At 35.9% G+C, this 24048-nt stretch overlaps 1 protein-coding gene across 1 annotated transcript in view; it reads right to left on the minus strand.

Moving 5' to 3' along the window:
- LOC107192982 (inositol-pentakisphosphate 2-kinase) overlaps window positions 1-3431 on the minus strand; it is a 49683-nt gene extending 46252 nt beyond the window's left edge. The window contains exon 1 of the mRNA XM_015582350.1: window positions 3237-3431. Coding sequence (XP_015437836.1) covers window positions 3237-3431 — 195 coding nt within the window. The remainder of the gene's footprint in view (window positions 1-3236) is intronic.
- Window positions 3432-24048: the final 20617 nt, after the last annotated feature.

A 24048-nucleotide genomic window follows, 5' to 3' on the forward strand; every position in this document is an offset into this window, starting at 1 on the left:
CGGAGCCAGCGCGACGCGTTCGCGTAAACGTGATGTACACGGTCTGTCTAGAAACAATAACCGAACTGTTTAAAAAAAGGAAAAGCCAGTAAGGTCAATGTCCCTGTTTTTAATCATGTAAGAGTTCTATCGCAGAAATTGATTTGTATTATTTGTTTATGCAACAAACGACAAAAAAATATATATTAGATATAGAATTTAAACCTCTATTTATAATTAAATTTGAATAAAAGTATTTTTGAAAAGTATTGAAAAGTATTTTCAGAAGAATATTATTCGGTTTTCTTTGAGTCGAAGTAAAATACCACGTTGCTCGTATTAATATTCAACTTTTATAGTAAAAATACAGTTGCGATAAGTATAGAATTTATTTTGTTTCTGGAAAACTATCGACAACAATGTAATCCTGGAGTCTGCAGACGTGAAGACAATCGTAGGGCAAGAGGTAAACTCAATAATAGTTAATTTAATATGAAGTATAAAATGTCCCTATTTCTGCTCAGTGAAAATGGATTCGCTCAAATCACATTTCTTTACGACGGACAAATTTATTAAATTTATTTCTATTAAAATTCTGCCATGTATTGGACAGCGGACTGTAGCATTTTGTATAGAAACACTGAACTAATTTAAATAATTTTTTGTACAACTAATTTATTATTTAATTTTTTACATTAAATAAAAAATATATGTACTGAACAGAAGTCACGATGTCATTAGAAATAGGGACATTGACCTTAGCAGCACCGTCTACAGGAAACTGGTGTTGTCCAGCAATATATCCTTGACTGATATTGTGTCAAAGTTTAATGGCATTTGGATCGTTAGAAGCCGAGCTATAGCAACCAACGCGATAATAGGGGAGACCAGGGACAAACGTAATACTGAACGAATGTAACAACTGTTATAAAACAAATGTCAAGCGACCAACACTCTTTTCCTCTAATGTTTATAGTCAAATTCCATCTGTCACATAACTCAGTTTTCGCCAACACGCATCAGTAAGCGGGTTTTCTAATACGACTATCATATTGAAATAATATACAGTGGACTCTAAATATATTGCCATGGTCAGGGCTGTAGGGGAGTAAACTGGCAATGTGTTCAGAGCCCCCTCCATGCTGAGTTCTATCGTCACACCTCGACCTCAGCGCCTGCGCAAAAACAGGATCGTGTTGGTGCGTTGGCGTACACAACGTGGTGGGAGAGCAAATTTGTGTGCTCGAAAGTACGTGTGAAAGGGATGTGTCTCGTGTGGCAATATGTTTAGTGGCAATATAATTAGAGTCCACTGTACCAAAACTGAGTTTGCATTATTTCTTTCAATTGTGTATCTTTTTGTTTCAGTTCCATAAAATTCTATGAAAGTCTTTGTGTTATATTAAATAATTAATGTATGCATATGGTTTGCATATGGTAACGTGTTTATGAGAGATAGCGCTAGTAGTTTTGTCTTGATTTATATGCAATACCAATACAGGAATTCAAATATGAGCTTTCTAGACGTAGTTTAGGGACCCAACCAGCTCGTCTATTGATGAACTTGAGAACATAGGTATCTCATCATCAGTGGAGATAATGGAACACTCCGGAATTTGTCCAACTTCAACGACCAGTACTTTTGCATACACCTAATAAATATTTCGTTTCAAATCATGTACGCGATACTATCACGGACCCACACCCATTTTAGTAACTTTGTCCCTAATCATTTGGATTTATGTAAACGCACACGCAGTCTAGCGATAACATATTACATCACACGGATTATCCCGTTAATCGGCTGGTTCTTCGATCGTAAACACCTACGTGGACGTAATTAATGTTGGATAAGAACGATACGACGCAGTTTGTCCCAGAATAAACGCGTACACAATGTATGTAACTCGAATAGACGTAAATATTATAATACCAGGTGAATGCAAACTAAATACACACGTATGTATAGTAACGAATTAGTTTGTTTTCGTCGGTTAACATGTTAATCAAACAAATAAAAAAGAATCTTGATTATCCTTGACATTTACACTAAGGCTTGGAAAGACTTTAGCGTCTGTAAATGAACGAGTTGATAAAAAATGGGACATCGAACAATCGATGATATCATTTTTTTATATCGTTAATTTATACAGACTGAATTATACACACATCACATTAGACAATTGGTATACGAACACTACGTAACGACGGAGTTGGGCATTATTTAAAGTATGCTCTAATTAAATAAGACATTATTTCTTATTTAGAAATTCAAATGAAGATAAGAAATATTTATCGCTTACTTGAACGAATCTACATAAATTATTCAAATAATAAAGTTACGTTTTTTTTTTGCAAACGTAGGTATAATTATCATTTCTTTAGTAGGTATTCATTACTTATCAGTTATGAAACAAAATACTCTGTATTTTTTGTCCATTTGGACCAAAACTAAAAATTCTTTATTTGCTTTTTGTTTATTCAAAGTAAAAAATAATCTTTCAATTTGCAAATAAATTATGTCATTTATCTGGGAAATCATTGAAATAAATTGCGTTCAAGAAAACAATTTAATTCTCATTTACACCTCAAATTTTATTTTATTTACTACTTATTATTATACTGTGGATGTTTATGCGTTTATAGCAAATTTAAAGACTGCAAAATATCCGAAAATGAAAACTTCGAAAAACAAGTTTTTATCACTCTACTTTAAAAAAATTAACTTTAAACTATTATTCTAGTCGTATTATTTCTAATTTAATAAACCTCTTACCAAATGAAATTAGTTTCTCTTTGGTTCTGGTTTCTACGAAACGAACTAGGGTAAACACACCAATGAATGAACACTTAAGAGATTTTCAAATCAATTCAATCAAACTTCGCCTGATATAATTTCGATGAAAAATTATTTCAAATGATTAGAAAATAAAATAACATGTTATTTGAAATAATATTTCAAATAATATTATTTCAGACGTGATCACAGGCATGGAAACAATTGTAAAATAAAATAACATATTATTAGTCGTATGTTATAGTTAAAAAATATTATTTCAAATAATATCATTTGAAAAGTGTCCAGGTGCATCTACTCTACTAAAAATGAGAATTTGCACAATCACCGGCAATCTACTTCTTAGAATTTTATATCTAAATAAAACTACCCAACGACAGCGTGACGAAGATGCAGTAACGAAGAAGGTACAGATAAATTCTTATAGACCACAAGTGGAGAATGAAGTTTATCGACTTACTTGCGAGAGCGCAATAACGACGTTAGCGTTCCCTTCGCCTCTGTAAACAACAGAGTCCTCGACAGAGAACGTCCTGGGAGGAAAGGGAAGCTCCGAGCTCGCCGGATAAACGTCGCCCGAACTTCCGGTGGAAGTGGTCATCGATTCCGAAGAAAACATAGTGGCCGCCGCAGGGTTTCCTTCGCTGATTCTCATTTTGTATTATTCCTGTTCCTGCGAAAACAGATACGGTCTCTAGTAAACAACACTCGCAGGAGTTGTGATTAACCTGTTCAGGGATGAATTTATTATGATCAGAAAAATAGATTTTTTTTCTATTCTTCAGCTGTATGTATTTAAAATATATTTGTGGATATTAACGTTGATCAATTGGTGAGATATCTTCTTTTTTGTTGGGAAATTCCCTAGTGAATATTTATTCACAATAATGTTCATTATATCTTTTGGAATCGTGCTTGAAGGAAAAAGAAACTAAATGTGCACATATGTGCCAGTATCCCTCAAGAGGTTAATTATTGCACACCCTTATTGTTTATAGATAATCAATGGACTGCGGATGTTAATGTATTTATGCTTGCAAAGCACGACAAAATGAAGCTTCCAGTCAGATTTAGAAGAATATATAGAGTCATTGGAAAAAAGGGACATAATTCAAAAAAATTTGATTTTTTTTCTATTTGCATAATAATAATGCAAATGTGGTGTGTTTTTGTACGTGGAAAAGTGTCATAAAGCTAAAAAAAGATTAAACAAGGTAGACGAGATTATTGATGTGATGTTTTGAATATCAGTGATATTTGACTTAAAAGGTTAAATTTTTGGCTGCAGTTCTGAAATGATTCACTTTTTGATTTTGGTGAAACTTGGTTAAATGGTCTCAAATACTCCCAAATAGGGGATTTGAGCATAAAAACCTTGTAAAAGAATTTTTAGTGCATTTGAAAATTAATATACATACATAAATATATCTATATATATGGAATACTATAAAACTTTATTATATATGTATGTGTATTGATATATTTACATACGTACATTAATTTTCAAATGCGTCACAAAATCTTCTACATATGTTGATTTAGGAGTATTTGAGACAATTTTACCAAGTTCCAACAAAATCGAAACATGAACCTTTTCGGAATACATCTAAACTTTTAACGTTGGCTACCAATCGTAGCGCGTAACCAACGTTACCGTGGGAACTTGGCCGGCAGACTCGTGCTCGTATTGGTCGGGGTTTTTCGTTAATATCTCGTTAACAAAGCCTTAAATAACATTTTTGCTAAGGAAAAACTTGTTTTAGATCACCTCACAAGTTTCCCTTTTCTGGGTGCTCCAACATTTTTATTACACCCTGTATATGTATGTCTATGACACCAACTTACGTTTCTTTCGACTTATGGAATCAATGTATCGTACGTAAGTCCGGGGCTCCACTGTAACTACAAGGAATATACGGCAATAAAATCAATGTCCCTATTTCTAACACGTCCAAATTTCTGTTCAATATGTATATTTTTTATTTAATCTAAAAAGTGAAAAACTAAATTAGTTACCCAAAAAAATTATTTAAATCAGTTCAGTATTTCCGTACAAAATGCTACAACCAGCTGTTCAACAGATGACAGCATTCTAATAGAAATAAATTTAATAAGTGTGTCCGTCGTGAAGAAACATAACTTGAGCGTGTCCGTTGCGATTGTGAGTTACACGTGGACGCTGTGTTCTTACTAAAAAAAACTTACGGAATCTTTAGTATTGTTCGCCAAAGTTTGGTTTTAGCACTTCCATTTTCGCTTAGCAGAAATAGGGACACGTTCGTGAGCACAAATGCGAGCATTTTTATTTTCGCCGAGCAGAAATGTTTTTATAAATATTTTTGTTTAAATTTAATTATAAAGGGAGGTTTAAATTTTATATCTAATAAGTGTTTTTGTCGATTGTCGCATAAATAAATAATAAAAATCAATTTCTGCGATAGCAGAACTTTCACGTGATTAGAAATAGGGACATTCACCTTACTTACAGATGGGTCAAAATGATCCTGCATTCGCTGTACGAGGATCAATACGCGTTACATGCTATCGAATTTTTGCGTTATTTCTATTGAACACACCCTGTATACGGGTCGAAGATGCGTTAAGTGTGCGCACACGTCCTACAAAAACACAATAAACCGGCCCAGTAAGGGGACCAACCCGCATAAGGGGCTGCACTGGTGGACACTCCTCTATATGGCAAATGAGAGGAAATGTTTTTTCACCCTAGAGCAAAGCAGCTCGGCGCAATCTAATTGGCCGAGAAACATACAGTAAATTATTCATTGATGCGACTAAGTTCGTATAAATAGTAGGTATAGTATACACACTGTGTTGCACGGTTTGGAATATTGTAACCCATTCAATCGTATCTTTTGTATTTAACCCACTGATAATTGCGTCCTCGATATGCTCGTTGACTGTCCCCAGATGCCAGAGATTTTAGCACTAGAACAGTAACATGGTGTCACCGCCTATATTTAATTCTATCTTACAGGAATAATCAAGTGTGAAGATGTGTGCAATTTACTATACTTCTCGGGTAGTGATTAAAACGTAGTGGATATTTAGATTTGTGTCACATAAAACAACACGTTGCGTTACAGAACACACGTGTTAAATGCAAGTGTGCAGTTACTGAACACAGATTAGCAATTTATATTGATTGCACTGAATATATGTAATTTGTTAATACGAAAGTTCAAATTTATCATCTGATATTTTAAGTATACATTATCAAATTTGTGTCATGTAATTGAAAGTGTAAGTTCACGTTTCTTTTTTTGAAGTTACAAGTAAAAATAATCTACTTAAATTCATTTGTTAGGTATTATATATGTCATATTAAATGAATACGTATTATAGAACCTCATAAATTTATGTTTTTATTAAAAACTTTGTTTATAACTCGTTATTTAGTTAGGATCACATACGAGAAATGCCAAACCCGTCAAAGTGACGAATTTTAGATTCCTTGTTTTACAGTTACTAAAATTTGATAAAGGTACTTTTCTCGGTATTCGAGTAGACCTTTAATTTATTATACACTCTATATTATACTATATTAAGTTGTGTTGTATTATACGCTATACATACTAAAATATTACAAAATTTAATTTACTGTATACATAATGTTGGTAGTTCTAGTGTTAAGCTTCTCATATAGGTATTAGACGAGTTTCGATAAAACAAGTTATAATTAGGTTATTTATTTTTAATTGAAGTTACGCCAATGATTTGTTTCCAGATTAAAGATTTTATAAAGTCCAAAGCAAAGTAAAATAAGAAAATGTTTACTGTCTTGCGTTTTACACATGCTTATTTCGAGATAAATGCACAAAATCCACATCTATTGATAATGAAGCTCGGTGCATTTTCTATTGTTCGAAGAATTTTTTATTCGAATCTGCCTAAAATCTCGATAATTTTCTTTAGGTTCACGGAAAGATACTTACGAGGTTTAGTTTGTCATTCCATTTCATCGAAATTCAAATTTCTATTTTGTGTTGGTCAAGTTATACCAAAAGACTTTTATAAATAGCGCTATCAGGGGCAAGTAAATCCAGAAAACGTTATCACCAGGATTGATTTATCTACATTATAATGGATTTCTTCCGCAATAAGAGACTCTTAAGCTACAAAGTCGGATAAAAAACCATTCGCATTATTTTCTTCACAAACCAACGATCATTTTGCCGTACGCAGTGAGTGATTAAGATTGAGTGAAATTAAGTGAAAGTTGCTTAAAGGCCACGCCGCCGTCTTCCAGGTCGAAATTTTCGAAACACTAATGTCTACCGCACGTTGTTGCCCGCTAGTAAGTTTGGCGGGCGCTGAGTTGCCCATCACTGGTCTACCGGTTTTTAATCCGTGGTCGAGAGTCGTGTACGCGTTCACGCTCGAAATTGCGAAACAACTGGCGCGCGTGCTCGCGTGGAAACACCCGATCAAGCAGCTGATTCTCGATCAATAAGAACTCAATTATGCTGTTTCGCATCAAATCTTTCGGGATCGAGCTTCAGTTGACCTCTGATTGAGCGCGACGTCAGTGACGGAGGAAATATATGCTCCGATAACACGTAATCTTTGGCTTTAGCACCGTTTTGTCGATGAAAATTTTCGAAAAATCAAAATAGAATTGATTTGTTTTACGGCCAAAATACCAAATATACTAACGAAATACATAAAAATATTGTGAAATGAGAGCTTTTGAGTCAGGATCAATAGAGTTTTATCTGATTGTAAATTTAAGTATAATTAAATGAGATAAATTTTTTGGTTTTTGTAAAGTAGTCGATAAAATGTGCAATTATCAAGGTTCTACTGTATTGACACTTTGATGAATATAATTTTAGTCGTGACTGGTCTGGGCTAGGTTTAATGAACCTCGATACTTGTACATATTTTGAGCTCCATTTTCGTGCAATTATCGAGGTTCTACTGTATTGACATTTTGAATGTAATTTTATTCGTGATTGATCGATTGACCTTATTGATTATATGAACCTCGATATTTACTTTTATGCATTTTCAGCTTCATTTCGGTGCAACTATCGAGGTTCTACTGCACTAACACTTTGAATGTAACTTAATCGATTAGTTATCTTATCAATTGCACGAACCTTGACATTTGCATGCATTTTCAGCTCCACTTTCGGACAATTATCAAGGTTCTACTGTATTGACATTTTCAATGTAATTTTAGCCATGATCGGTCGATTAGTTACCTTATTAATTGTATGAACCTCGACACTTGCTTCATTTTCAGCTCCACCTTCGGACAACTACCGAGGTTTTACTGTATTGACATTTTCAATGTAATTTTAGCCATGATCAGTCGATTAGTTACCTTATTAATTGTATGAACCTCGACACTTACTTCATTTTCAGCTCCACCTTCGGACAACTATCGAGGTTTTACTGTTTTGAGATTTCGCCTAATGATTTGTGAACCATTTAAAAGAGAAGTTTCCGCGTTCTCGACACATTTGATTAATATTTGTCTTCCATGAACCATCGATCATTGTTCAACTATCGAACAACCGTCTGATGCCAACGTACCCATTAAACTTTTTCCTCGAGTGTACGCTGTTTGGAAAAACATCGTGGGTGAGCGTCTGCGTGGCGTTACGCCTTTAAACCAAGCGACTGTGCAAGTAAAACGGTGACGTGGATACTTGCGGCGAATAATGGCACGTCGAGTGCGGAAAAGCAGAATTCGAGACCGTAGACGAGAAATACGTGGCCGAACGACGTCCGAGTTGTGTAGCGTCGAACCACTCAAACCGTAATCGAGGATCATTTTTTAACATTCACATTTATAGCATTTGCTGATAATTCATATAAAACTTGAATTTCCCAGTGTCGTGTGTCTCAAAGTTGGGGACATTGAGTCATAAACTTCGTAAAATCAAGGACTAAACTTGGGAAAATCGAGTCCTGAAACCTGGGAAAATCGACTCCCAAACTTGGGAAAATCGAGTCCTAAAACCTCAGACAATCGAATCTCAAATTTGGGAAAATCGAATCCTAAAACCTCAGACAATCGAATCTCAAACTTGGGAAAATCGAGTCCTAAAACCTTCGCAAATTGAACCTCAAACTTGGAAAAATCGACTCCCAAACTCAGGAAAATCGACTTCCAAACTTGGGAAAAGCGAGTCCCAACTTGGAAAGACCGATCTACTCAGTGAATTGAGTAGTACTGAGTTAATACTCTGAGTACATACAGGGCCTTCTGTGTGAGAAAAAAGTAAGCTTCGATAATTAAAAAGGATGAACCGAATGTTCTTCCATCGAAAGAAAACTTTCAAAGTCTTGGAAGAAGAGACTAACGTAGTATTTAATACATGTAGCCTAAGTGTTCCAGTATTAAAGATCGAGCCACGTGTTCTACGCAGCTCGAGTCTCATCGCCCCGGTGACAGAAACACAGGCACGGAAAAAATTTTTTTACGGAAAAAAGTGACTTTTGGCCCACCCTACAAGAAAAAAAAATTATATCTTGCCCCCGCCCCCCACCCTTCCTAGAGTTACAAAATTTTTGCAAATATTTAATATTGCAGTATAGTTTGAAACACGACCAACAGCCTCTATTAACAAAACGCATACATTTTCAACGATTTATCACTCTAAAAACAAAATAAAGTGTGTCTGGCTACGTACGGCTTTATTCACTGTGGCAGGCGATGTGTTAATATTTCTGCCCCCCCGACTGATAACCTGGCTACGCCCATGGTTGCTACAATTAACCGTGAACAAATATCCATATTTCCCAACCATTATGGAAACAACAGAGTATCTAGAGTATTATTTATTTTCCGCCTGCTATAGGAATATCTTTCCAAGTCGCGAGTTAAACGAAACTACAATAATGCAATATGAACCAGATTTTCTTGTCTTCTGCAAATGTTCCCATAACCGCGAAAATATTGAATTTCTCATAATCCTCATGATTTGTGTAGTAATATCTGTTGATAAAAAGAATGCAATTATATGGGGAATTCGTTAATTGTATAGTCGTAGATTTACGTAAAAATTATAAATACTTCCCAACAAATGTGTATAACTCATTACTCTAAAAGAATCAATAGTTCTGTTAAAAGGTAGTGAAAAGTTTATTTTTTTAGAAAATGAACTTTGAAAATCATGCGAATAGAAGCTACAAACTTACGAAAATCCTTGGTTTTTGTTCCAGTAAATTGTATTTGTCTTTGTTACCAATTTTTTATTTCGCTGAGATTTCACGGATTCGAGCGAAAGTATAAATCCACTTTTAGCAACCGTATTAATTAACGTTTCTATGAAACCATTAAGGGAAGGTTCCTATTTAACAAACATAAAATTAATGTTATTTCTACTTAGGAAACATTTCGTTAACTATTTGCGCGTGATGGCTTGGAATTTCTGCATTGTTTACGCAGTATCTTCCGCAGGTGCCATAGAAATAATGATCTTTTATGCAGACGTCGACGCTTAGCGACGCGACGTATGAGTTTTCAATGGCATTGGTATTTAACAATTGCCCATAAATGATTCAGACGGTGCAACCTCCTGCTTTCTATAGTGTTCGATAAGCTGCTAGGGTGCTCCATTGTTATTGGTGCAATTCGGCCGATTATCATGCCTCGAAAAAGAATACAAAGAATCGACCGACGACGTCCACGAAAACAAAGAAAACATTTGCAATAGCAGAGGTCGTAAATTGAAGCGTAAATAGCTTGATAAAAATAAATCGATGCTAATTGGTGATATTACTGTCGAATACATCATTCCTGACTCATCTACGACTTTAACTGCTCACGTCAAAATATGGATGACAAGAATGATGAATTTAATAGTACATATGTATAACAGTTATGTTTATGTTATGTTACGTTTAACAGAAAGAATATTTACTGTAAGTATGTCATTTAGAATGATAACGCGAGAAATGTAAAAATTAATAAGTAGACTGTTTTAGTACTAGAATGACTATACATATGTATATATTTTCACCTGAATAAAACTCTTAGCAAGGAAACTGAATTGATGTTTTATTTCAATGTTTGAGAATTAATTCATACACAGTGGAAATTTGCATGAACGTCCGTAGTCCGTTGATAATTAAATTTCGTACTTGTATTATATACTGATAAGCAATACTCACAGATTGACAATTACATAACTGATTTTTCACTTCGTAAAATGACACAATATAATCTCCGATGATTCGAATTAATTGATAAATATGAATTGTTCGATAAATAAAATGGAACACTTTACGTACAAATATGCATATTTATTCTACCATGTATCTCGATACATGTACTTACAATTTTTCGGACAAATAGGGTATTATCATCGCCATCTCTGTTGTTTGTTGGCATTACCAATTCGATGATAAGGGTTATTATTAGGCTGCGAATGTTTATGCACGTACACATCCAATCGATTAAAGAGAACCAGAATCGAACAGATATTTATTTCTCCCATCAAATACCTACCATTCAAAATATAAAATAAAAATGTGTACCAAAACGTTACTGAAATTCCTACTTTATTCTGTCTTTAATGCTCAATGCAAGCTGGAAATACTTAAAATCCACATTCCTACTTATTATGAGAATTGCCAGAGATCACAAATTGAAGCTTATACCTCGAAACTCGATTAGATCACAAACATTAAAATAACAACGTTAAGACTTTGTTAATCTCCAACTGTTAAAGAAAAATACAAAGAAATATTTCACTGGAACTATCAAAGTTTAACATAAGTGTACAAAATCAAATTACATAATAGATGTGTACTGTGACATAAAATATCGACGAAAAGAGCTTCAGGATTTCAAGAATTCTAAACCAGAAGTAGCAAATCCGGCATTTTGACAGGTGTTTCAGTCTCACCGTTAAATATTAGATTATTGATCTTTAAAAATAATCATTTTTTTTTTCAACGCGCTTCATTTCATTTATCTCTCTGCGACCCCCGTTATTTTTACTGCTTTGGTCACCCCTTGGGTCTTTTATGTCCAGACTTATTTTTTTATCTTATAGGCTTCCAAAAAATCTAAAACAATTTAGGGACGCTCCCTGGGGTCTCTATTACATGATCCAATAATTTTTAAAGTTGAATGTCCAAAAGTTTTTTTTAATAACAATCCCTTCATTTCGGAAATAGTTGAGCTTTTAATTTCACTTGTGCCATAAAAGACCCAAGCTGGTCACGGAAGGTTAAGAATCATTAAACACGGGGATCAAGAATGACTTGCTGGTAAGAATCTGTCGATCCAAATGGATTTTTTTTTCGATTAAAAATTTTCTGTTCGAGATAAATCGTAGCCATTCAAACACTACAGTTCAAGTCCGATAGTTATTAGTTATTATGCAATAATCTAATGAATTAGGAACGAAACAGTGATGCCCTAAACGATTTTCACCTGCACTGTCGCGCGTCAAGAACAGTCCAATCGGTCTCGACAGGATGCGGCGGCCATCTTGCAGACGATTATACTCGATTTTTTTCAGAGAATCGCGCGAACGCCATTTACAGAGCGTTTCTAATGCCAGGCAGGACGCGACGAGTCACAAAAATGAAGTCACATACACACACCGGTAATAAAATGGTCCGTGAACCATAGACGTAGCCGCGACTTTCGAAACATGTAATGAAGAACACGGTGGTCTCGTGTGCGAACTCGTAACGCAAGCAACGAATCCACATGCAGGAGCACGAAAAAAGATACACCTACGGACTTCTATATTATACAGGGTGTTCGCGATAATTTGTACCACCGTTTTTTTCGTAAATAGTAAACATTAGAAAAAAAAAAACCGAAGAGGAGGAAGTTGTAGTATATTTTACTAGTAATATGACAGCGTAACTAAAGTTTTTGTATTTTTAATATTTTTCTAGAAACAAAGGTGACCTTAATTGTTTTTAATGGAATGCCACATATTTTTTTACATCATATGAAAGCGGGCATTAAGGCGAGTTCAACCATGTTGTATACTATGGTCTTCAAGGTCATACAAGGACAGAAATAAAAGAAAGAAATTTAACATTTTGTAATATTGTATTTACTAGTATATGTAATAATAAGATTACATCTCGTGTTCAATGTGACTTCCATTAGCAAGAATGCATTTCTGAGAATTTATTTCTGTCCTTGTAGGACTTTGAAGACCATAGTATACTACATGGTTGAGCTCGTCTTAATGCCAGGTTTCATATGATGTAAAAAAATATGTAGCATTCTATTTAAAAAAATTAAGGTCACCTTTATTTCTAGAAAAATATTACAAATACAAAATCTTTAGATACGCTGTCATATTACTAGTAAAATATACTACAACTTCCTCCTCTCTGGTTTTTTTCTAATATTTATCGTTTACGAAAAAAACGATGGTACAAATTATCGCGAACACCCTGTACATTATGTAGACTGCTAACTACCCAAATTTCACTCATATAAAATCTTCTCAATAAGTGTATTTGTACTCAAATATTTCATTCTGCACATGCGCAGAAGCAATATGATAGATATAGTGAATACATTCTTCATAATACAGTCATTCTAACATATAATTCTAATTTTTCTTGCGCAACCACCACAAACTTCTGTGTACGCTAGAACTGTTATTTTGTTGAAAACATTAACAGAAAATGTTTTCATAATCTTGAATAAATCTATCGTGAAAATAAAAATTTTGTATTCATTTTAATTGTACAATAAAGTATTCTCAAAGTTTCAAAAAGATTGGTTTCATACTGTTTTTACAATAAATTCACAAAAGTTCGTTCATATTTAGCCGTATACACCAAGCCTTAATACACTCTCGCTCTGGAGTCCAGATATGTATACAAGGTGTAACAAAAATGTTGGATGACCCGAAAATAGGAGACTCGTGAGGTGATTTGAAACAAGTTTTTCCTTAGCAAAAATGTCATCCGAGGCTTCGTTAACGAGATATTAACGAAAAACCCCGACCAATCAGAGCGCGAGTCTTCCAGCCAGGCGGTAGCGTTGGCTACCAATCGCAGCGCATAGCCAACGTTACCGCGGGAACTTGGTTGGCAGACTCGCGCTCTGATTGGTCGGGGTTTTTCGTTAATATCTCGTTAACGAAGCCTCGGATAACATTTTTGCTAAGGAAAAACTTGTTTCAAATCACCTCACGACTCTCCCATTCCCGGGTCTTCCAACATTATTGTTACACCCTGTATTAATATCAACGATGTCGCCGCATGTATTATTTCTAAAATAAACAAGATAAATGAATTTCCCGGTATACAGAACGTGAATACACACTGACGTAAGTCCCTTAATGCTCCGATAATTGGCGTTTGCTTGCGATTAAATCGTTCCTCCCGTGACGCTCCGCCCCGAAAAAGCAACGCAAGTTTCCCTGGGAGCTGGATGGTTCGAGAAAAAGGTTGACGACTATTCAATGAATTGTTACCCGCGACGTAATAGCGCGAGAGATTACGGTGGGGGAGGGACGGGACGCATTAACGTAATATCGTATAACGCGAATGTGAAAAACCGTGCACGTGCAAAGCTACCAGTTCGATTCAGTGTGTACACGTGCAAAGCTACCGGACGGTTGTGTGCGCACGTGCACGCTCCGCTCGTGTTGCTTCTCTGCCTTCGCATTGATGGGCGTTCGTGCCCGCTCGCACGCTTACGGAGATTCTTCTCTTCTCGTTCCATCGTCCACGGGCTTCGGCGTACGCGTATAACGAGATAACTGGCCGCCTAAAGAGATTATCGTCCGAGCAGCGCTAGCCGAGTTTTTCAGCTCGCTGCGACCACGCACGGCTCGAATGTCGGTGGGACTATCGTCGGAAAATCGTCTTTAAAATGCACCCGTCAGCTCTAAAGCCCCTTTTTAAATTAAGTGGAAAAAAAAAGTGTGACAAAAACGAGTGAAATGTTCGTTGGTTTGGGGGTTACGAAGGTTCGTGGGATGGTAGACAGTTCCGTGGGTAGGCTCGGAGAGATGTTAAAGGAGTGATGATGATGGGAAGCCTAAAACGGTTCTTGGGAACAGTAAAAAGCACTTTAACCTTTGGAAGATGGGCAGGCTTTTTCGTGACTTTTTATATTTCCGAGTTGGAAGTTTTATGTACTTGTTTATAGTATTTGTAGGATTCAAAATAAATGACACCTTTGGAGCCTGAAAATAGGCTTCCCGTCCTCTGAAGGTTAAAATACTTTGTGAAAAATTAAGGTTAAAGTATATACTTGTTGAAAAGAAGTTCCGTTTTGCAAAACCCTGAAACAGGGTAGGTCCCTTAACTCTTTCACTGACACTTTTTAAAAATCTATTTGCACCACTGTTAGCACATTCTATAGACTTAGTGTCGTCTTAAAAATTTAGAAATAGAATTTCTTAACTTCTTACTGGGATACATTATGTCCCATTGGTAGTGAAATAGTTAGGTGATTATCAAATAAATAACGTGGTGCTGTAATCGACAGCTCAGTTGTATTGGAATAAATGCTTTCTAGAGTGTAGATTCTGCTTTCAATTGTTCGAATGGGAGAAAAATTTCCCATTTTAGGACATTCAAAATGTAATGCTGTGGCACTGATTCGATTACAAACCATGAGACCGTAATGCATACATACGAAAGCAACGAGGCCTAATCTATCGCGAAATCTGTTAAGTCGAGGCGCACTCGAGTGCACGAGTACTCAATGAACCCTAGACATCAATATATTCGGAAATGAAGTCTCACATGAAAAATTGTTGATCTACGTGTATCAACTACTTTCAGGTTGTACCGCCAGTTCAGAAACACTCTGCCCAATTCGAACCATTTTTGTTACTTTACATTAGCCCAATTCATCGAGCTTCGATACAGTAAATTCTCGATGAGTGGTCGAAGACTCCTCGGTACTGACAAGCAGAGGTTCCCAAGTGTAACCGCTGATTTTTTAATGAGATTTAGCACAGTGATAAAGCTTTGAATTTGAAGACAATGATATTTGTTTCAGCCGCATATGACCATTAGTTTATGAAATATTTAATGTTCAGTGCCGAGGAGCCTTCGAACACTCATCGAGGATTTATTGTATCGCCTAAATAATATTTGTTTAAGACCATCGACAACATTTCGTAATGTCTTATTACTAGACTGCTGATGTTTGGGTATTTAGAGCATTCCCTAGCCCAGGAAACACAGTAAAATAAAGATTTCGATAGAATTTAGTAAGAGAAGTTAATACTCGTAGAAAAGAGTGATTAGGTTTCTAAAAATGACCGTCATATATGAAACTAACATGTAGTATGTGTACGTACAAGCACAAAACTGGTTTAGGCTCCAAAAGCTAACAAAACTACGCTTCTTTACAAAGTTCTTTAACCGTGTTAGGAGCGAAATCGTGTTTGCTGGAGTATTTACCGTATTATTCAGGGGTTTCCCCAATTGTATAAGCACATTACAACGAAACCGTGTTATAGGAATGTCATATTATAAAAACTATTCTTATCAGTTTTCAAGTATATTCAAAAATCTACGATACATTGAATTATCTTTTGGTTTCTCCAGTGATATGCTCGCCAAGTATGAATTTCCTAATTTTTACATTTCAGAAAAAATTTCAAGAACCTGACTTCTTGTCACCTAAAAAAATTGAATTTTGCTCCCACACCCCTCCCTTCCCAGAGTTATAAAATGTTTGCATAATATTTAATATTGCACTATAATTTGAAACACGACCAACTATTATCCTCTATTAACAAGACGCACACATTTTCAACGATTTATCACTTTAAAAACAAAATAAACTGTCTGGCTACGTACAGCCTTTTTCACTGTGTCAGTCGACGTGTTAACACTAGAACTACCAAGCAAGTAAAAATGACTTCCCAATAGACTCTTACAACGATGATTAAAATGTTATAACAATACACTTTCTCAAATCGTTTGTACCTTTATCACGATACGACATTAAAGAAATTAGTTAATTTATAAATTTCTAAATTTTCCAAAATTTGCCATATTTATCGATCGATGGAAAAAGATATGCAACTATCGTTGGTAGTTCTAGTGTTAATATCCCCTTCCCCGACTGATAACTTGTGTACACCCATGGGTACGGGGGCTCCTAACGCCCCCGAAGCATGGGACAGAAAATTGCATTGCATGTTAGGTCTATTCTTATGTCTCGTCTGTGGTACAGGTTCGCGTTGCTCGAACGTGTACGTACGGTTAAAAGCACTTTACGCTCATCGGTCGTTTTCGGTGTCTATAAAGAGCGGCGACGTTGCCGTTGGCCGAGGGCCGGTCTTATCCATTTTCGAGTAAGGTTAACGACCGTTGCGCGGTGGGGTTTGCGAAACTCGTCGCGAGGCGTCTGCTGGAGGCGAAGCGCGAACGAGCGTATCGCGGGGGACCGTCATGAGCAATCCCCCGCGTAATTGGAAACTGAGCCGTTCCCACCTAAGTCTGCGCGGCCGCGTAAGAGGACGCTCGCGTGAGTGTGCCAGCTCGAAAAAGCTCGGAAGTTTCCGTGAGTCGCGGTTGCATAAGGGCTACTGTCCACTAAGGCGTCTCGTCATAGACGCTTCATAGACATTCGATGCTCGTAGTACGCTTCCACGTAGCGACCAATGTAAAACAATGGACGTGTGTCCACATACGCTTCATTTTCGTCGTCGTCAACGATGTCTGCCGCTAGGCGTATAGAAGGATGCAAAATTTTCATTTGTGTTTGAGTGTGAAACACACTGGCCGTGAAATTCGCATAGATTGTTGAGAAGTTACCAATTAGATATTTAACAAATGTTTGTATATGGCTAACACAACATCGCATTTTAGTGTTTTGTTTTTGGATTAGTGGAGCTACCAAACGCACTAAATTCTTGCACGTATTTTTATTCATTCTATAGAAAGAATGAAATACGTGATCGTTTTCCGCTAATTCTAGCGCAGCAATAAATAGTCTACAATTTATGTTCTTTTCTATCTAAGGATGTAACCAATATCTTTTCCAACTTTTACGCCGTCGAATATAATTACCAGACTCCGGATGTTTATGCAAATGCATATTTTTATAGAAAACAGATAGAGCAATAGGATCTGAGCAGAAATATATTTTACGATTAGAGAATTCTGAAAATATATTTTTTATTTTGTATTTTTTGCATAATGCATATGTTTTTATGTTTTATGTTCAAAAACATGCAATAATTTATTGCATATGTTATTTGCCCTGTATACATATATATTTCGTGCTCTTGAAAAAAAAAGTTTCTCGACAAATCAATTTAGTTTAACAGGAAACTATCGCACTATAACTGTAGATTACAATTAAATGTCGACAACGTAAACATATGCATCGTGGTAATTATAGACAAACATCAAAACATACTTGTATAGGCTTCAGTTGTTCGTTGAGCATTAGATATGGCAGTACATATTTCTATCTATTAGAATGTTTTTAATAACGCCGAAAACTCGGAGTAGTATAATAGCACTAATGGAAAATTGGATCGAAGGCGATTGCAATTTTGTCATTGATGAGAGTAATGAAAAAAGTGCGCACGCAGCGACGAAAACGCGACGCTGAAGCATATGTGGACACACGTCCATTGTTTTACATTGGTCGCTGCATAGAAACGTCCTGCAACCGTCAAATATCTATGAAGCGTCTATGACGAGACGCTTAGTGGAGAGTAGGCCTAAAGAGACACAACCGCGTGTCGTGTTTGGGATTACGCCACGGCTTGTTTCGCGAACGATATAGGGTAAACCAACCAATAATTGACTGCATACAAGTGAATGACCATTAGACAAGAAATGTAACTTATAAATTTAAAATAATTAAATATTTATAAATGGAGTGTAGTCGCACGTACAATTCTTACTGGAAATATTTCAAAAATGTAACTGTCATTTATTGGGCTTTTATATGTTCTGCACTTTATAAATAATTTTTTGAAAATTACGACAAGAATATGTAATTATTTTTATAGAAATGTATAGAGAAATAAATGTAATTGCAATTTCAACAATTGTTTTGTTGTTATAGATAAATACATTCGAGTATTAATTTCAAATGTCTATAAATTCAATAATTCCGTCATTCACTGGGTGGTTTACCGTAGTTGCAACGCTGCCCTGCAATGGCGGCAAATTGGACCTGGATTGGGATAGGTCCTTGAATAGACAATCTAAACATGTTTGGACACTTCCAACTTCAAGATGTTCAAACTCTTCAAAAATTTCAAACAGTTCGAACAGTATGAACAGCGTCCAAACAGTTCAAAGTTTGAAATGGCCAAACACGGTTTGAACATCTTGTGTTTGAAAACGTCCAAACATGTCTGTACTTTTTTTGTTAATCAAATCCAATTTGCGGTTAGCACATGGTCAGTTTGAATTGTTTCAAATGTGTTGAAATGATCGAACACTGTTTGAACTGTCTGAACATTTTGTTGGGAGTTTGAACATGTGTTTGAACGTGTGTTCGAACAATTTGATTATCCATTACTAAGACCTGAGATTCTTTAACCCTCGAATGATGTACTTTGGTAACTCGAGACTTAGAATTTAAACCTACACTAAAACATAGAATGAATAACATTCGATGAAATGTTAATTCCGAATTACGGTGTGGATCAGAAATGACTCGACTACGCTTTCCACATGTCCGTCTTCAGAGAGTTAATCAAGTTTAACTTACCGAAAAATGTATCGACGATTCTTAATACATCGTGAACGCATAACGTCGGTCAAATTCGATGACTGGGAGACCAATATCAGAGTATTGTAGTAACTATCGATAGAACATTTCTTGTTCGTTGTCCGTTTAGCTATGAGTGAAATTTTTAGTTGGAAAAAACATACAAGAAGCTTTTTATTTGTTGTTCATAGTAATAGATCAATGCATACGAAAGTTCAGATTCGTTGCTGGTATTTTGGCTCTGTTCAACTCCGAATGAATTTTATTAATTAAAAATTATATACGACGGAACATCGTAGATTACGAATAGAGAACGAAAATTCTCGGAATAAGATGTTCAGAGGATAAGGGGTACAGGTTTTTGAAATTTGTTTTCGGAAACAGAGAAATTAATGGTATAGGTATTTGAGACTTTTATTGAAGCACAGAAACTAGAAAATTCATACTCAGGGGAAATCGTCACTGGAGAAACAGGAAGAATATGGAAAAAAAACTCGACAACTGATGATAATAGTAGCTCTTTTGAAAACTATAAATGTTTAGCCGATGAGAACAACATGTTACCGACTATAGACGCTCGTAAGACATTATAATCGCTTTCTCTGCAACCACCCGTCGAACGTAGGGACACTGAAAACCTGCTCTTACAACGCTATAGAAAATATGACGCAACCAGCAATTTATTAAGCGTGTATTGGTGCACGTAACAAGTAACAAGGGACGGTACGTGAGAAATAGCAGAGAAAATGACTTTATCGATAAAAATGTTCTTCGCGCGGTTTAATCTTTTTATACGGCGATAACTACATTTCATTATCCCTCCGTTAAACATGGACGGTAATAGTAGTAAGAAATACCTGTTAAAATACTGGTTTATTTAGAACAGTGTATAATACTCGAATATATGCCTACAACAAATTATCGAGACTGTTCATTATATATTTAATAAACGATATTTGGAGCCTGAAACTGGAAGATAAGCAGAAAACAATTGAAACATTTTTCCCCCTTCCTTCAAGGCTCAAGAAGAAACGTGGAATTTTTGTTTTACTTTTTATTTTTTGAAAATATGCAATATTGACAAAGATATCAACGAGAAATTACAGCTAGGAGATATGGGTCATCGACTTGGGGATGTTATTTCTACAAATAATCCAATCAAATATTAACAAACGTTGATAGAGTAATAATCGATGCATTCGAGTGTTTTTCCGACCACTCTATAATGTATATGGTTGGAATAAATATTGCCCAGGTACCTACTGAATATTGATCAGATTACGGTTTAATTTTACCTATACAATCCTGATACTTCACTCTGAACCTTTTGACTACAGGCCACTCGATAGCAAAGCCCTTGCTCTTAAAGCACCTTTCTTCATTTCATTACTTTACCATCTAAATCTTTATAAAATCGTAACTATTTGTGGGAAAAAATGTATATTTTTTTACTATTTTTTGGTACGTACGTATTTAATATATGAATTGTACAAAAGGACATGTTATATTCTCGTGGAACGTAATATTACGAAGGGGGACCTTAACAAATTCAAGTTCTAGGTTAGCATGCGATACTAGATAAAAATAGAATGTATCTTTCCATATTCACCTATATTTTATATTATTTATCATCTCTGTTTTATGTCTTTTTAATACTTAATCAGGAAGGTAGTACATCCCACTGAAGAGAATGATGGAAACCTATGTAATATGATCTATGATAAACGTTGAGACGTACGTAACTCCAAATAATTTTAGTCATAACTTTAATCGTGCATGCAAATACTTTTTCTAATGCAAATAACGTTACATCTGTGGTTGTCAAGAAAAATGCCGCATGTCACATATTTTCACTTTCGAGATATTATCGTTTAAAGTTCTGAACACCAATTCTTCTTAGGTATTACATAGTAATTGTTTCTTGTTTTCTTTTTACGCTATAAATATACATTTCCTTCAGTTTGCATACCATTCTTCTGTGCATTGCGTTATTTTTTGTAAAACACAAATTACATATATGTATGTATCACGCGTAGTGTTTTACTTTTGATAAAACATAAATATGGAATATCATCTTGTTTGTTTTTTTTTATACAAAATAAGTTATAAACTACACAGATTAATAGGAATGCAAACTAAAAAGCGATCACAAAAGAAAGAAAAAAGGGAATATCGTATTCTCCAAATTTTGTGGACTTACGTTGTGTTGCCTAATGCGTATGAATTGAACTTGTTGACTTCGTTTAAATTGCATTATTTTTGTTAAACACATAAAATGTGTTTTCATGCATAATTTTCTGATAAAAGCACACATCGTATATTCTACAGCTCAATTAATGCATAACCCAAACTTTTTAAAATTTAAACATGTGGCGTTGTTCTTTACAGCGACAGACATGTTACTGAACCCATTTGCATCATTGGCGTATACAGGGTGTCCCGAATAGATGGGACAATACGAAACATGCATATTCCCCATGCAAATACAAATCGAAAAATCCTTTACTGTTTTATAATCTGAAGCTCCCTTTCCGAGATATTAGCAGTTAAATGAAATCACACGTACGCGTTGACACAGTCAAGAAGCGCACGACCCAAGTCACTGGCCTTTGCTTCTTGACTGTGTCTGTGCGCACGTATGGCCCATCGCTCAGCTGATTGGGGAGTTCGTTCAACTGTTAATATCTCGGAAATGAAGCTTCAGATTATAAAACGGTAAAGGACTTTTCGATATGTATTAGTATGAGGAATAGAACTGTGACTTCATAAGATACTGAACTTCTACTTCTACTTCATGAGATATCCGAATATACAGGGTGTAACAAAAATGTTGCTCGACCGGGGAATGGAACACTCGGGGGGGGGGGGGGGAAAGCTCCGTTACCGAGATATTAACCCTCCATGCACACAGTGATAGAGTCAGGAGCGAGGACACGCGACCTCGAAAGCGACACGCACACAGTGACGAAGCTGTTCGTGTAAATCGCATAGCGACCGATGTTTGTTTAGTATTGTTTGTAAGTATTGACTTACGTCTTTTAGAAGAATTGTCAACACGATTGACTGGTGAAAACATTGATAATCGGGTAAAAGACATTGAAACGTTTGGAACAGAAAAAGATTAAAAAAAATCCAGTCAGAAGCGTAGCAGATGTTCCTTTGCGTTGGTAATAATAATAAATATGCCAATACTTGCTATTTGTGTGCTAAACATGTATGTACTGCTCATAGCGAAAAAACAAGTACGATTATATGTAATTCGTGTAAAACAACACCCAATAGCGAATAAATATAATTTGTTTTATAATTCACGAGATTTTTATTCTAGTTAGTATAATAAGAACCACGAAAATCCAAATGTAATGTGGAACCAGCTAATCATTACATTGTATATATGGTGACGGTTGCTCGAACTCGAGCTCGAGCCATACTGGCACTGTGTTAGTACATTGTCGGTAGAGATGGCGTGAACTGCTACTTGTGAATCACTCGTGATTCGATCACGTTCGTTCCCAATCACGGTGATTTTTCACAGTGATTCGTGATTTCTCGTGATCGTTTCGGATTAGTTTATTTCGGTCATTGTCAATATCGATCGAAATACGATCGAATCGAGATTCTCAACTGGCTCATTATTCGGATATCTCATGGTTACCTGGGTACCCGGATAAAAGTAATAGCTCTAATGAGGAATATGCATGTTGCGGATTGTCCCATCTTTTTGGGTCACCCTGTATATACGCGCATCATACTGTACAAAACAATTAGTCTAGATTGCTCGAATCAATGAAATATTACGATTTGTACACTTTCTTAGATATTTGTGATTTAATACAAAAATAAATTTCGTGTTAAGGGCCTGTTTTTTTTTTTTGTTCAAATGATACAAATGGGTTAATATAAATATCGAAATGTACTTTCGTGAGCCACTGTAACTTCAAGGTTCTGAACTCTTCAGAAGCAGCGACCGGTAGGGGCGGTCGCGGCGCGAATGGAGTCAATGGTAAGTACACTCGAGAGGAAGTGACAATGTGCCGAAGGGAGAATAACGGCGCCGTGGAAAAAGACGCGGAAAAGAGGGCCTCCAGTCTAGCAATTCGACGATAAGAGAAGCAGAAGGAGCAACCGAACACCACGCGAAAGGAAGGACCTCTTTCCTTTTGCGGCGCCAATCGATAACTTTAATCACGGGGGGCTGAAGAGGGTTTCGTTTCGAAAGCAGACGACGGTAAATCCATTTGTATCGAGTAGCGATGGCTGACGGCGATGGGAAAACCATTTGCGTTTAGTGTACCGACGGTAAATCCATTTCTATCGAGTCGCCTCTCGATGAGCCCTCGTTTAATTTCAACAGGAAAATGAGACACGTGGAGAGTGTAACTGAGAACATTGAAGTGAAAGTACGGAGAAGTTAAGAAACCCATGGAAACATCAGAAATACGGTCGATTCCCTCTCTTATTCAGGGTCCTACTATTCACGTTTACTGCTACACACAGATGAGCAAACTCATTATCTAGATGAAAAGTTTCGAGTAACGAGTAAAAGATAAAGAAAAGTTCTTCACCAATTTCAATTAAGTCAACGGGGAAATTCCAATGT

This window comes from Dufourea novaeangliae, unplaced genomic scaffold, assembly GCF_001272555.1.
Source record: "Dufourea novaeangliae isolate 0120121106 unplaced genomic scaffold, ASM127255v1 scaffold488, whole genome shotgun sequence".
NCBI lineage: Eukaryota > Metazoa > Arthropoda > Insecta > Hymenoptera > Halictidae > Dufourea > Dufourea novaeangliae.